Source organism: Temnothorax curvispinosus, unplaced genomic scaffold (genome assembly GCF_003070985.1).
Source record: "Temnothorax curvispinosus isolate PA1 unplaced genomic scaffold, ASM307098v1 QBEX01011164.1, whole genome shotgun sequence".
NCBI classification, from domain to species: domain Eukaryota; kingdom Metazoa; phylum Arthropoda; class Insecta; order Hymenoptera; family Formicidae; genus Temnothorax; species Temnothorax curvispinosus.
Window position 1 is genome coordinate 11,036 of NW_020220944.1, and position 14,949 is coordinate 25,984.

A 14,949-nucleotide genomic window follows, 5' to 3' on the forward strand; every position below is an offset into this window, starting at 1 on the left:
TTTGCGCCAGCGATCGACGTCATGGGTATCCACAGCCACGGAGAAATTACGAATGTAAGACGTCAGAGTACGGTTGACGTGCGTAGTTTCTTTCTCGCATTCTGACATTTTCCTTAAGAAAGTTCTAATAATAATCCTTCATGTAATTTTATTTATTCGTGAGGGATATATTAAGAATAGCTTGAATCTATGAACGTCACCGATTGGAAAAGATCCTGCAATTTTAATACCGGTAACTTGGACTTATCGCGAGATACGTGCCGTGTCAAAAGTGATATTTAAGATTTCGCGTAGCGCGCTCAGATATTCGAATGACATTACGCCCCTTTGTCTGGAAGCTTCGTAAGCTTCTTCCCAGCGTCTTCTCCCATCTCTCACAGACGCCCATCTCCCGTGACCGTCGAAAATACGACATCCGAAAAAATTTCGCGCGCGCTATCTACGATAGCCGCGATTTAATCCCCCCCGGTCATTGTCGCCCGACCGACCACACGCAAACAGATCTGTTTTCGTTCCCTGAAAAACGCGCGCAGCGTCAGCAACAGCGCAGCCTCTCCTAGATCTGGATTTCTTTCTCTCTCTCTCTCTTTCTCTGTCTCTCGCGCGCGTGAACGGATCGGAAATTTGAATCCGGCGCGGGGTGTGTGTCTCGCGTCGGCCAATTGTCGCGGTCGCCACGCCGTTCCCGTCGAATTGGCGGCCGCGCCGTCGGAGGCTCGACTCGTACGCGGCGTGACGTAAGGTCGTTTAAAAGGCGGGCCGCGTGGGACGCGCGAATCAGTCGCACGACGCACGCTGCACCGTGTGCATCGCCGAGGAAGCTGAGGAGTCGGATTCCCATCGGCAGGAGAGAGAGAGGAAGAGAGAGAGAGGCTAAGTGCATCGTCGGCGTATCCCCCTTCCCTCCCTCCCTCTTTTGCTCTTCTCCGTCTTCTTCCTCCTCGTCGTTTCTCCTATGCCTTTCCCGGTTCCTCCTGCTTCCCGCGGCTTCACCCCACGTTCATACCCGGAGAGTTCTCGTCGTCCAGGCTCATCGTTGGCTGCAATTAGACCAGGCGCGAGATCCCGCCGCTCGATCCGTTACCGCTCTCTCGAGGGATAATTTTACGCGCGACGAGAGCTGGCGCTCGATCAGGAGCTGACCGGAGGAAAACCTTTTAGCGCAGCGGTGCCTACGTTACGACTGTCCCCCCGGGAGATTGGAAAAACACGCGAAGGTTGACTCGTGTGCGTCCCGTAAGTAGTTACGCGCGCGTCGAGAGGAACCGCATAGGAGGATACTCCGGTTGCAACGATCGTAATTATTGACTTATTGTACCTTTTATCATTCTCTCGAGATCCTCGAGTAGATAAGATTAAAGCGGGAATTGTGAATACACGCTGCAATTACTTTATTTGTAATGTACTCCCGTTTGTTGCGATCTCGTAGAATTTTCCTGCGATTACGACGGATCACGTTATCGCGGCATCGCATCGGGAGGATGCCGTGACGAAACGCACCGGTTAATCTGTAATTTCGTACCGGTCGAATCGCAGCATCAAATCGAACAATCGGTCACGGGCGACGTGCTACATATTCGCGCTTCATATTCGGAAACGTCAGTTGTGTCCTTCATATTTCTGTGAAACGTGTCTATTAACCTTTCAGAGCATATGCTAAATACCGCAGGGGGCCATTCACGGCTGTTTTCGCGATAAATGTACCGTGCAAACAACAAGGTGGAGTTTTACGAAAAGATAACGACTTCGATCGCATTTGCATATTTTTTTTCAAATTTTTAAATTGACTGTTTAATTAGTATTTGCGAGAGAAAGAGGAAAGTTCTCTTATATCGTGGCATCTTATTTGTCGCGAAATTATAATCGTTCGATAATACTCGTCATTCAATGTTGACTTTATCTGCCTTTTTAATGTGTGCATCATACCGAGAACAAGCAGGTGACACGTATCGCACTCGTGGTTACTCCGTGGCTAAATGTAGCCGGTGCCATTTAGGGACGGAAATAAGCGCGAGTGATGTCAATTTGGTGACCGGTATTGACAAACTTAACGAGCATGTCGCTGATACACGTATACACACACGTTTCAACGACGAGCGATCATGCAGAAAATAAAACGCGTGAGTCTCGAGACTCACGGTCGGAATTTTGCAGCTGCTCACAATCTTACCTTACTCAATTTTGATTATATCAAAGATCTTATCATAAATCTCTCTTTGTGTGCTATCAATTCAAATCAAAGCGTTAAGTAGACATGTTGTAACTAATTGTTTTTTAAGCACTCAAGAAAACTGAATTATTAATAACACATTTTAGTAACATAAATAAACTCTTAATATATAAATTTTATAACATAAAATAAGTATGTTGTATTATTAAGTTTTAATAATATATAATAATTAAGTAATTCAAATTCGAGATTAATTTTCTCAAATTCGTGAAGAAACGAGTAAATCATTATCATACATTTATTTTTTCGATGGATTTATTGAAAGTCTCGATACATTTATATTGACGAATCCTTTGTGATAAATTCTATAAAATTTGCGGCTTAAAACTCTGTTTGTACGCAGGTATTGTCGCAATATCAGTACAAATATACATTATGTGTTTTGTAATTAATTTACAGAATTCAAGTATAATATTTTCAATTAATATTCCGAGAAATGTTTCAAATTATTCAAGGTTCCTCGTCGAGGTCGACTTTGCTCGCAATCTGGCGTTAAAATGACCGCTGTAAAGATATAAAAAAAACTCGCTTTTTTTTATTTATTTTTATTTATTAAATCAAAAGTGATTACCTCTCATAAATTCGTCGAATTATTCGCGAATGATTAATCGCGATAAATCTTCAGGATCGTTCTTTGTGCATATTTATCGTCTCAATGATCGACGCAATAATGCATACCCAATTATTTTAATGCGACTCACAAATCACAGCTCGCCGCATAATTCAAACGCGTTGAGTGCATGCAGTTAGCTAATGAGAGTACTGCGATCGATTTACCGGTTCTGGTATTATACTATTGTATCGCTGGCGGACGATTCTACGTTTCCTTGAAGTCAAAACGCAGTGAGAGAACTGAGCAGTTATATCCGTGCGTGCGTTGAAGAGGTTTCTCCATTTTCTGAGTTTATTAAAAGTGACAAAATACTCGATCATTTCGATTATGTTTCGACATCTACGTGTCTGCAAAGCGCGATGATGCGTTGTAAAATCTTACAATCAAAATTAAATTTATTCGACGAGATATTTCATTTCGGCGTGTTCTACCGATTCCGCCTTACATATACGTTCAATCGTAGCGACGAGGAATCTAGAATGTAAATGACATAAGTGTGTGATTGCGATACTAATTGACAGCGAAAAATCCTCTCGCGGGACTTCAACGTCTCTAACGTTTGCCTTTGCGTTTTTTGTTGCAGGGGAGATGCGGTTTCGCTGTTGGAGCTGAGACCACCCCGTCGGCTGCGAAAGTTCGTGGGCCCGCATCCGAAATTGATCACGAAAAAGTAAGGATCACTCGTGTCAGGATCATCACTCGCGCGCGTCATCACTTTCGTATCCCTCGCTCGAAAAAGCGGAACACGAGAGACACTGTCGAATCGAGCCGGGTTTAACAAATAATAAAAAGTAAAAAAAAAAAAGAAACGGAAAAGTCGAACAAGAGAGGAATAAAACCTCAAGAATAAGAGTGATCCGCCCGTGCTTCTCCGCGCGTGCTTGTGTAACATAAAAAAACCGGATCGCGAATATTATTTGACTAACACACCGACGTAAGAAACAAAAGGAAAGAGTAAAGGTAGATCGTACACACTCACGTATAATAGTACGAGACCAAGAGAGAGAGGCGCCGAAAACCGATAGTCGAAAAAAAAATGGCCATGGTCCCGACATGCTCCGTTTTGATGTTTCGTCCTGTGGTGCACGCTGCGCTCTTCACGTTCCTCGTCGTTCTTCCGAGCACAGCTATCGCGGATAACACGGTCACGACGAAACCATCCCCGTGCTCAAGGTAAGTGTCTCAGAGAAAAACCAACCGAAATTCATGCCTCCACTCGTTTACTCGACCCACCCCAAGAACTCGATTCGAAAAATGTCGGCACCCTCTCCTTTTTCGCGACCGTGCCATCGCTCGCGATGGCGAAATCGCTCGTTGTTAACAGATACTTGGTTAATTAACGCTAGAAACCGATATTGCTGTCGTTGGCCTTCGAAACTGCGATAAACTGCGGTTAAGTAATATTTTCCGTCGCACGTTGCTGGACATTTTCAACATTGACATCTGCCTTATAGTTTAAAGCGACCAGCGATTTACTCATTAGCTCATTGCTTGTCCTCATAAATATATCGCGTTAGTTCATTCGATAAACATTCGTTATTAATTAACGTTAAAGCGGACGAGGACGAGGGAAAAACATCTCGAATGAAACATTTGAGAATTTTCCAAAGGAAGCTTATTATTTAATTTATATTATAGATTTTGTCAGAGTTAAGGCCATTGCACGTAACAAAGTTTTAGTTTTAATCGTAAGACCGTAAGAAAATAGGCTTCTTATGGCCTTACGATTACGACTAAAAGTTTGTTACGTGCAATGGCCTTTAGACACTCAAAATTGAGTGCTTTACGCCAATGACTTTACACGTAAGCGATTACGTTAGGCACGCGTAATTGCATAAAATCTCATATCCCAATTATCGTATACCTGTCTCACTAACCATCATTTGCAGAAGTGGAATTACAAAATGACGCAGGACTAATTAGTTAGGATTATTGCATATGGTATGCATGTGAAGCTACTGGCTATTACATAAAGAAACGAGGCAAGAGCTCGCGCGAACTTCCAGCCAAGTTTACATATCGCCGACAATGTTTATATTTAACGGCGATGTAATTTTTTGAAACATAAAATGTGACACTGTGCAGTTAGAGTTGGAAATGTTTACTGACCACGAAATGAAAATATTTTGTTTATGGCTCCCTCATCGTAATTTTGAAAAATACGGTTTGCTTGTTGCATTTGATTTCAAATTATTCTGTTGTTAGAAACAGACCGAAAGGGGATGTAACAAAAATCCACACATAGTTGCCAAAAGTCAATCGCGCATAGAATGACACAAGTGGAATTTCAACATAATCGTCAACTTGGTAATATCATTGCAACTCTCAACTTTCCTCAAAAACACGAAACTTTTTTCGGAAGTAGAATATATTTGTTTTTCATAATTTCTTGACAAATAGATTTTTTCTTGTTTAAGATATAGAACCGTGAACTTCAAAGTTTTGAGTAAGTTCAAAGCTTGCGCCCATTTAAATATCCGTCACTGGCTATTTGTCAGAAAATCACATCTCTACGACGTTAGACGAGTAAATTCCGACAGCTGACCTGTCTTAAATATTATACACCTCGAGGAAATGTCACGAGACTTCAAATGATTCGTCGACAACGACGAGGCACGTCGTTCACGCGGCGGCAAAAATTATAAGTCGCGTCACATACGTATCGTTCATAAATAGACTAGCGAATAATAAAAATCGCTTCGCCATCGTGTCACTCCATTTTTTCTAGACTTTGCATTATCTATATTTGAATTTTATGAGACATTCTCTCTCGTGCAACTTTTACAAAATATATATTTTCCCACGTGACGTTATTCACTTGTCAAAAATACGTCATTGTTCTAAGCGCAGTAGTATTTCATAATTTGCAAGTTAAAATGTTCGTAGCATTGTTAGTAGCATTTCTGTTACCTGGGACTTTGCCCAAGTGATTCCTATTTTATTTTGACGTGGACGCGAACCACGTGCTGCGGAAATATGCGTGGAAAAATAGTCTTCCGAAATTAGATCGACGTGCCGTTTCTTTCACATTTATCGTTACTTCATTTTGCAAAGAAATATAATTATTCGGAAGATAAATCATGGAAAATTAATTATCAACGGAAGAACAATCGTGAACGTGATTTCAGGGGAAACTAGAGAGAACAATGTTCTCCCTGTTGGATCTAAACGTGCCGCTTCTCAAATTTTGCGCTTTTTTTTTTCCTCGTATATAACGCGACGCGATTATACAGTATAATCGTGTGCCTCTGACGCACTAAGGAATCTGTGTCGCTTTAAAAAACCACGGGACTACGTACGCGTTGTTGCATTAGCGGGCGCACGCGTGACGCGAGCATTTAGGGAAATGACCTTAGCAATGAACCTCGTCCCGGAATCAGGCGCGTGGCAAGTTGGACTCTAAATTAGCGTGTTCCGCAAGCACAATGAGCGGTGACCTTTAGCAGCGTTTCTGCACGTGCATGTACCCACATGCTAATGGTGGGCCTCGTGATACGCTGATTTGCGACGGAAACTTTTCACTCGCGCGATCGATGACGCGCCTCTACCCAGCATCTCTACCCTAAGGATTCGGCGGTTTTTGTTTCGTTTTTCCGCGCGCCGAGATCGCGCAAGTACTTAGCGTAGGCTGGCACACAGAATTATCGAGCTTTCCTCGATTTTTTCACGTTCGTTTAAACGCAGACGTTGAGCACGTCGTCAAAATTACGTATGTATATGTGGCATCCTGTTTCTAAAAATATTTTACTCGCGATATGTAACGTATTTTTAACCGAACGATTACTCGGTGCTGCATGGAAAGGAATCAGGTTGGCGGTATTGCGAAACTCCTTTTTACAGATACGTCACGGTTTTTAAGCGAAGCGGGCAATGAAGGGTATCGACTTGTTAATACCACGTAAGATAAAGCCGTGGACGATATCGCGCTCTTTATAATTCTGCATACTCTTTCGAACACAGCTGTCCGAGGAAATTTACTACCTTCCGATATATATTTACAATCGACATAAAGCGGTCAGTACTGTTAAAATTTCGAATTTTGTTGTTACGTAGAACGAAGTTTATATAATTATGCCCGATTTGACTGGCACAATTTTAGAAGGAATATTCTGGGCAGAATGTCAAATCAAGTCAGGAGCATTTACCTCGTATCGGGATATCTAGAGACATCGAACATTTTCGCGTGCATTTGCAAATCTTGCGAATGTTGGCGCCGCGCCACCTCAAAATTTACGCAACATTTTCCGCAATGCAGAGAAGAATCGTTCAACGAAGAAATCTGTTTCCGATATTTGTTTCTTGGTGTAAAACTGCTACAAAAAAAAGATATAATAATCTCTTTTTTAATAATCCTCTTCCTCGCAATTTGCGGACGATTATAGGTTCCGCGGCGTGGAGTTGCCCGCTAATTCGCGAACGTAAAATTCGGCGATGTCTCTTCCAAGAAAGCAAGGACTTTATTCTGCGCCTTGCGCGTCACATGATGCAAACATGTTTGCCGAGTATAAGCGCGTCGCGACATAGGCAGAATTATCCGAATCACGTCTCCGAGATAGCATTGCGCCGGGTATATCCGGTAAATGCATTCCGTGATCGTGACAACGATAAACTGCTGATCTTTGTCGAAAGGCTTTCTGGTTCTTTTCTTCTTTTTTTTTGTCATCGAGAGGACGCGTGTTTTGGCTCGAGCTATTCTGTGACGTGACGAAGGCACGTGATAACACGACACGATGTATAAAAGGATACGAGTGGCGGCACGCCGAACGCGCTTGGAGCTCAGTAAATTGAATCTTCCGGAGATCTTTCGAGTGACGTCTTAATAAAGTGGCGCGATCAGGCCACTTCTTGGCCAAGACCGCAATGACATTTCAATCTGAGATGCGCACCGGGTTTTTTTCGCAGGGAGAGATCCAGTTCGACGGCGCGTTCGCTTACACGTAAACGAATATTCATATCCGGCGGCTAATGAGTACGTATAATGAGTGCGTCAAATGCAGATCTTCTAGCGAAAAGTAGTCGTGGACGATTTTTTCCGTCGCGGCGTCGGATGATGCAATATTGGGACGCAATCACGTTTGGCATATTAATTAAATCGACGTGTAATGAAAAGATCTAATCGCCGATGTCGCGCGACCCGCTGCACTTGACACGGCTGTTCGAATCTTATCGTGGAACCTGTTCGCAATAATTCATCTATTCCTTTTCGTTATTTTCCATGATAATTTTTTTTGTACGTCCACTGAGAAAAAAATGTTCTGGATTTTAGTAAGTATTAGTTTGCGTACAACTGTGACTTCATGCATTTATTGAAATGAAGAAAAATTTCCTTTTTTATTAATATATATTTTTTTTTTCAGTGAATACACATATACTGATAAAAAGGAAAATTTTCTTTATTTTAGTAAATGGAGTTACAGTTGTATGCAAACTAATATTTATTAAAATCCAGAACATTTTTTTCTCAGTGCACAGTTGACATAAAAAACAATCTATATATTTTTTGAAAGAATAATGAATAGAAGCTAGTCATTAAAAATAGATTGTTGCGTGCTAATTAGCAACGCGTCGAACATAATCGCGGACATGCGGGGTTTATTAGTAACCAGCTCGCGTTAGATGTGACAGAGAAACGGTGAAATCTAGATGACCGCGGGTATCGTAGGCATACGAATGTGTGTTCAAACGCGAAATTATCATGGACAAATGACGCAAATGATAAAATCGCGCTATCATTCCCACACGCCATCGTTTCCATTCATTTGAAAATTTATTAACATAGATAATCTGACGGAGCAACTAGGCTTGACACGGAAAAAAAAAACTTCTTTAAATAATGTCCTTCTAGGAATGGTTTACCGAGACAACGGTAACTTAACAATCGCATTTCCGATTTTTTCAGAGATATGTAAACACCTTCTCCTTTTTAAAATTACTCCCGTATTACGGCGACGTGTGTTTCTTAGAAGTCACTTCCATGCGTGCAATTATTCCACGCGGATAATTATATTTGCGCTGAAAGGAGATCGTGCCGGCACGCGGACTAACAATCAGGCGCTCGCGAATCGGAGGCGCTCCTCCGTGAGGAAATTTGCATGCTTCTGCCGCGAATTCTCGCGGTAATCTCGTTAAAGCGTAACACGGCGGTGCCGGCGACGCGCGGAGATCGGTTCTCGGTTTCCAGCGAGCGGGAGAGAAAAAAAACGTTATCCCTCGCGTATTCGCGAGGCGAGCGCGCAGAGCGCGCGCGCGCGCGTATTAGTAATGATAATGAGGCGGCACATTTCGCGAGAGCCGCCTCGCGCATACCGTCACGCGAACGCGCGGGATCTCTTCCATTCCGCGCGGCAAAGCGTATATAGCACCGATCGATTTCACTCCTAGCCGCGGAACGCGCGACCACGTGCGCGCGCGGGGATCTCGTTCGCCAAGGCCGTCCGGGAAAATGGGAGTCGCGGCGATTTCGCACGTATCCGTAGATGGCCGGGGCCCCCGATCTACGTGTTCGCGAATCCGCGCGATATCGCGCCCGGCGCGTGCGAGATTGGTGAAAAATAATAATCCACGCGCGGGGCGAGAGAAAGAAGAACGGAAGCGCGAGAGAAGAAACCCGTGCGTCTTCTCGCGCTTACGTTGGCTCACGAGATTAGAATTTTTTTTTCCTAACAAATTGATATGAAGAAATGTCGCACGAAGCTTTTGAACGCTTTTTGACATTTACGCTCGCTACGCTTTGTGGTTTCGTAATTTTAATAATTGCGACCGAGAGAATTTTTATATTTACAGAACTTGACGACGTTCTTACTGCGTAAATATTACGCTCGTCCGAATGAATACGTTCTTTTTATGAGCTCTGATCTAATCCCGCTTCGGCCTAGCTAAAGGTGTACCCGGAAGTGAATGCAGGATACTTGCAATTGCCTCACAATTCATAGGAAAAAAATAAAACGGTGTAATTGCGGGATCGGAATTTTGCTACTATTAAGCAAAGCGCGTAATTCTTTACACATGTTGCTTTTATCGACGTATCAACGTTGTTTATGAGGATAAACGATCGACTAATAGATATAATCCTGTTTCGCAATTTAGAAGTCACAGCTCCTTTATTCTCACACAATTAGAGAGGCTACAACTTCCTGTATCCTTACTGGAGAGATTGCGCGTTCTAAAATATCTCCGGCTTAGCTGGAGGTCGAGACATTGGTCCAGATGTCGATCCAACCGCGAAAACCGCGAGTAGTTGAAAAGCGTGCTTCGCGCAAACTTTAACTTTTACTACGCCGCAGTTCGGGACCTTAACACAACTTCAACAGGATTGATTTTGCATCGCGGTGAAAGGAGGCCACCTAATTAATGTCGTACCTATGAAAATAATTAGTAGACAACAGAAACTTCCTGTGTAAATCAAGTTTCCACGTTCTTCGTGGTCGTTATCGTGTTGCTACCGTAGCTCCGGCCACAAGTCATGAAAATTAGCAGTCGCGTTCATTATTTCTTCAGGCACGCGCGTTCGTCCTTTCTTTTTACTCCGGTGCAAAGTTCATCCTGCGTGGATTTCATCCACGTAACACTCCCGCGATCCCGGCGAGAGAGAGAGAGAGAGAGACCGCGGTCGCGAGACCAATCGCACGCGATCGAGAGGGTCTCGTGCTCGAATCGAGTAGACAAGTAGCCATGTACCGTGCCTTTCCAGTGAGATATACTGCCACGGCGAGCTGCTGCACACGATACAGATGACCGGCATATACAAGGACTCCAAGTACTTCGTCGACATGAAGATGAAGCGGCCGGCGAACGAGACGCTGGCGTCGTTCCGGGCCTTCATGAAGAGCATGAACTACGTGCCGAACAAGCAGCAGGTGGAGAAGTTCATCAACGACACATTCGAGATGCCCGGCCACGAGTTCGAGGACTGGGACCCGGCCGACTGGACGGCCACTCCCAAGTTCCTGCAGAACATCGAGGACGACGAGCTGCGGAAGTTCGGCTCCGATCTCAATCACATCTGGAAGCTGCTGGGCAGGAAGATGCGGGACGACGTGAGGATCAACGAGGAGCTCTACTCGATCATCTACGTGCCGCATCCGGTGATCGTGCCCGGCGGGCGTTTCCGCGAGTTCTACTACTGGGACTCGTACTGGATCATCAGGGGCCTGCTGCTGTCCGAGATGCACAGCACCGTCAAGGGCATGCTGAACAATTTTGTCTCGATAGTGGACAAGATCGGTCACATACCGAACGGCGGTAGGATCTACTACGCGATGCGCTCGCACCCGCCGCTCTTGATACCCATGGTGGACGAGTATCTCAAGATCACGCACGACGACGGCTGGCTGAAAGAGAATCTCTGGCTGCTGGAGAAGGAATTCAACTTCTGGCTGACCAACCGTACCGTGGACATCGAGTTGGACGGGGTCAACTACACGCTCGCCAGATACTACGAGGAGTCGTCGGGTCCCCGGCCGGAATCTTACAAGTGAGTACCGGTGACTTCCGCGGCCCTTCCGGTAATAGCCGTGGATGAGCTAAATGATCTAGAGTTGAAGCGTACACGGGGATATTATTGTTGATGATATTGTTATGCTCATTACCTTCATGTCGGATTGGTAAGCGTTAATTTTTGTGCGTTGCACTTGCATCGTTCGCGAGAGATTCTGACCGTCGTGCAAGACGCAATGTTAATTTTGCTAGCCCTATATTAATAATTAGCGACGCTATTTTCACTCCCGACGTTGATTCCGACTTGGTCCATCCACTTGATTTTCTAATCTCGCGACTTGATGATTAGGGAGGACTATCTGACGAGTCAAAGTTTTCGAACCGCCGAAGAGAAGGATAATTATTATGCGGAATTGAAAACGGCGGCCGAGTCCGGATGGGATTTTTCCAGTCGATGGTTCGTACACGAGGGTACCAACAAGGGTAATTATCATTCTTTAATTGCTTCCCGCGCGATGAAAATAGAAGTCTTTATGGGTGAGCGACGTTGGGCGCAGTAATATTATTACACGTGTCTTCGCAAGTAACGATTAAAATAGCTTTGGCGGCTGGATAAAAGCGTTATTGTCACAGAGTCGACAGAAAATGACACCGCGCTAATTACATAGATTGTAATGATATCTCTCTAATTCAACGTGGAAAGAAAGAGATGTTTATATATACGTGTAGGAAAAGAATGTAGAATGCAACTAGAATAACTTTTTGTACGCAGATTCTTTGATTATCCGTGCGACGCTCAGTTAATATCGAATAGTAAAAGAAGCTCAAGAAGCGCTATCCTGTTTGTCGTGATTTTTCCTGTTCGTCATAATTTTTTTTAATGGATCGAACCGAAGCTATGATGACGTATTACATATACGCGCGTATAGCATTTCCCACAGTTATTGTGCTATTCCACATTAAACATCGTATCTCCAATGAGATCTGCGCGCGCGCGCGCGCGCCTCAAGGCCCTCCGTCTCGTTTCCTAAGTGAAAGCATTGTTTGCGGCGCGTCGGTACTCTAAAATTCATTTTCGCAAAAGTCCGTGTTGCAACTGAGATCGTTGAATCGTGTCGTTTAACCGTCTTACCTTGCTCAATTCCATAACGAAATTGAAAACGCGTGTTATATAAAAATTGTCATAATGATCTCTTTACGAATCGCGCTTCGATATAACGAGAGCTCGTAGGAGCGAGCTCGGGGAAACTGAAGACTGATTAGCGAGACGGGTTCCAGGTAATCTGACAAATCTCAAGACCAGATCTATAATCCCGGTCGATCTGAATACCATAATACAACGAAACGCCGTGCTGCTGGCGCAGTACAATCGTCAGATGGGCAACGAGACGAAGGCCGCGTATTACGACGACCTGGCCGAGAAGTGGAAGGAGGCGATCAGGATGGTGTTGTGGCACGAGGAGGTGGGTGTCTGGTTGGACTACGATATGCTGAACGACATCAAGCGGGACTACTTCTATCCGACTAACATCCTGCCACTCTGGACGGACTGCTACGACACTTCGAAGAGGACCGAATACGTGTCGAAGGTGCTCAAGTACCTCGAGAAAAATCAGATCATGTTGAATCAGGGCGGCATACCGACGACGTTGGAACACTCCGGCGAACAATGGGATTATCCCAATGCCTGGCCGCCTCTCCAGTATTTCTTCGTCATGTCGTTGAACAACACGGGCGACCCATGGGCGCAGAGATTGGCCTACGAGATCAGCCAGAGATGGGTCCGTAGCAACTATAAGGCTTTCAACGAGACGCACAGCATGTACGAAAAGGTAATTCCCATGAAGAAAGGCGAAAACAGGACGATATAAAGAATATAAATTTTTGTATATCGCAATTTTAAAAATAAATGAAGCTTATGTCGAAATCACTTAATTTTTTAAGATTTTTTTTGCCGAATTAGTTGTCTTCTGGAAAAAGAATTTCTAACGCGAGGGAATTTTGTTGGCAGTACGACGCGACCGTTTCGGGTGGCCACGGAGGTGGAGGTGAGTACGAAGTACAACTTGGTTTCGGCTGGTCGAACGGAGTCGTTATGGTATTGCTGGATAAGTATGGTGACAGGTTGACCGCGCAGGATTACTTCCTGCCGGGCACCGTGGTCGAGAATGCGGCGTCGCCGCCGGTCGTTTCGACAGCTGGTCAAATGCTGACCGGGCTTCTAGCTCTCATCATATCGTTAGCAGCAGGATTTATAGGGTGAGGTGAGTGTCGAGTCGATAGACAAAAAATACCTTTACAAAGGACTGGAAAAGACTTATATACATTTTAATTGAACTTTATTTTTAACAGCTATTACGTTACGAACTTATAAAATTGTATTCAAGTCTTTTCCATCGATTAATTAATGGTATATATGAACTAACAGGGTATTTCTTTTTGTTTTCTGTTTCAGATATCCACGTGACCTAAATCAGCTAGCATAAAATTCGCGAAAAGATACGTTAGAAAGATCGATACTCATCGATCGATGATAGTAGATACTTCCAGTCTCGAAGAAATCGAAATCGATTTTAAATAATATTTTCGCTCTTCTTCCTCGCTCATTCGGTTTGTATGATTTAATAATCGGACGACCGATGAAGAGAGCGTAAAACGGGTATAAAAGGACCAAATAGAAGCAAGTGCGGGCACTGTCTTCTGTTATTATTGTAAGACACTCCGAGTATGCGAGGGGGCCTCGAAAACGGCGTCATTTTTATTCTCTTGCCACGCATGCTTCCAAAGAATATTCTATAAGCCGCAGGATATATTATACATATATTGACGATATTACTTCGCATTTAAGTATCACTCTAGAAGGGACATGAATCTTTGTTGCCTTACTTGCGATATATTATTGATATCGTACTTACCAATTATTTAAATTTATTATGATATTTTTATATGATTTTCTATCATTCCATACTCTACACGCTTCGTGATCTATTATTTTATCAATCACATTTGTAGTACGTAATATCGATTTTATCTGAGAATGTCTCTAAGACTATATCGCCAGTACACCTAAACATATCTGCAAACATGTGCCTTCTCAACTATGGAATTATATCGTTATGTTATTTATAGGAATATCGTGGCCCTTCTCGCTGACGGATAACGTAGACAGGATCTATTATCCCTAGACAATCGTCTATTACTTAATCATTCCATCAGACGTGCGCTGTTACGAAGTATATTCTGTGATCATTTAACGAACTACGTTCGCTGGTCGAATTACGTTCTATCATCCTTTCATTGCAGGAATTTATTCTTTATCTTTAGATCTAAAACTTTGGAAATACCGCAGGCGATTTCTCGAATTTAGAGTCTCTACGATATATACATACATACATATATATATATAAACTGATGTATATTATTTTATTTTGAGATTAGCCATTGATATATGTTACTGTACTAGTATTATTAGGGTAGATAAATTATTATGTCGCGCATATATATATGTAACAAACGAAAATACCGACGTCCCCAAGATATTCCGGGGATAAGTCGGAGCAAGGTTCCTCGACAGGAAAGCGGAAGGATATAAGAAAGGTGCAAAATGAGACAATTAAGGGAACAGTTCGGCAGGACTAGTTACAAACAAAAGATATAACGGGAAAGATTC

At 43.5% G+C, this 14,949-nt stretch overlaps 1 protein-coding gene across 2 annotated transcripts; it reads left to right on the plus strand.

Moving 5' to 3' along the window:
• The first annotated feature begins 776 nt into the window (after positions 1 to 776).
• LOC112461208 (trehalase) lies at positions 777 to 14,943 on the plus strand. Of its 2 annotated transcripts, none has more exons than XM_025026363.1 (7): positions 777 to 1,297; positions 3,427 to 4,016; positions 10,534 to 11,316; positions 11,629 to 11,762; positions 12,558 to 13,111; positions 13,291 to 13,543; positions 13,735 to 14,943. In XM_025026363.1, the coding sequence occupies exons 2-6, from the start codon at positions 3,880 to 3,882 to the stop codon at positions 13,540 to 13,542; spliced, it is 1,860 nt and encodes a 619-aa protein (XP_024882131.1). In that variant the 5' UTR covers positions 777 to 1,297; positions 3,427 to 3,879; the 3' UTR covers position 13,543; positions 13,735 to 14,943. The 2 variants fall into 2 exon arrangements, with proteins under 2 accessions (XP_024882131.1, XP_024882130.1); XM_025026362.1 differs by having other exon boundaries at positions 777 to 1,236.
• The last annotated feature ends 6 nt before the right edge of the window (positions 14,944 to 14,949 follow it).

Bases quoted from the DNA above. Each gene is read 5' to 3' on its own strand.
- LOC112461208 (XM_025026363.1), top strand. From the start codon at position 3,880: ATGGCCATGGTCCCGACATGCTCCGTTTTGATGTTTCGTCCTGTGGTG. The intron at 4,017-10,533 runs GTAAGTGTCTCA...GTGCCTTTCCAG, and splicing joins AAACCATCCCCGTGCTCAAG to TGAGATATACTGCCACGGCG. The intron at 11,763-12,557 runs GTAATTATCATT...GACGGGTTCCAG, and splicing joins ACACGAGGGTACCAACAAGG to GTAATCTGACAAATCTCAAG.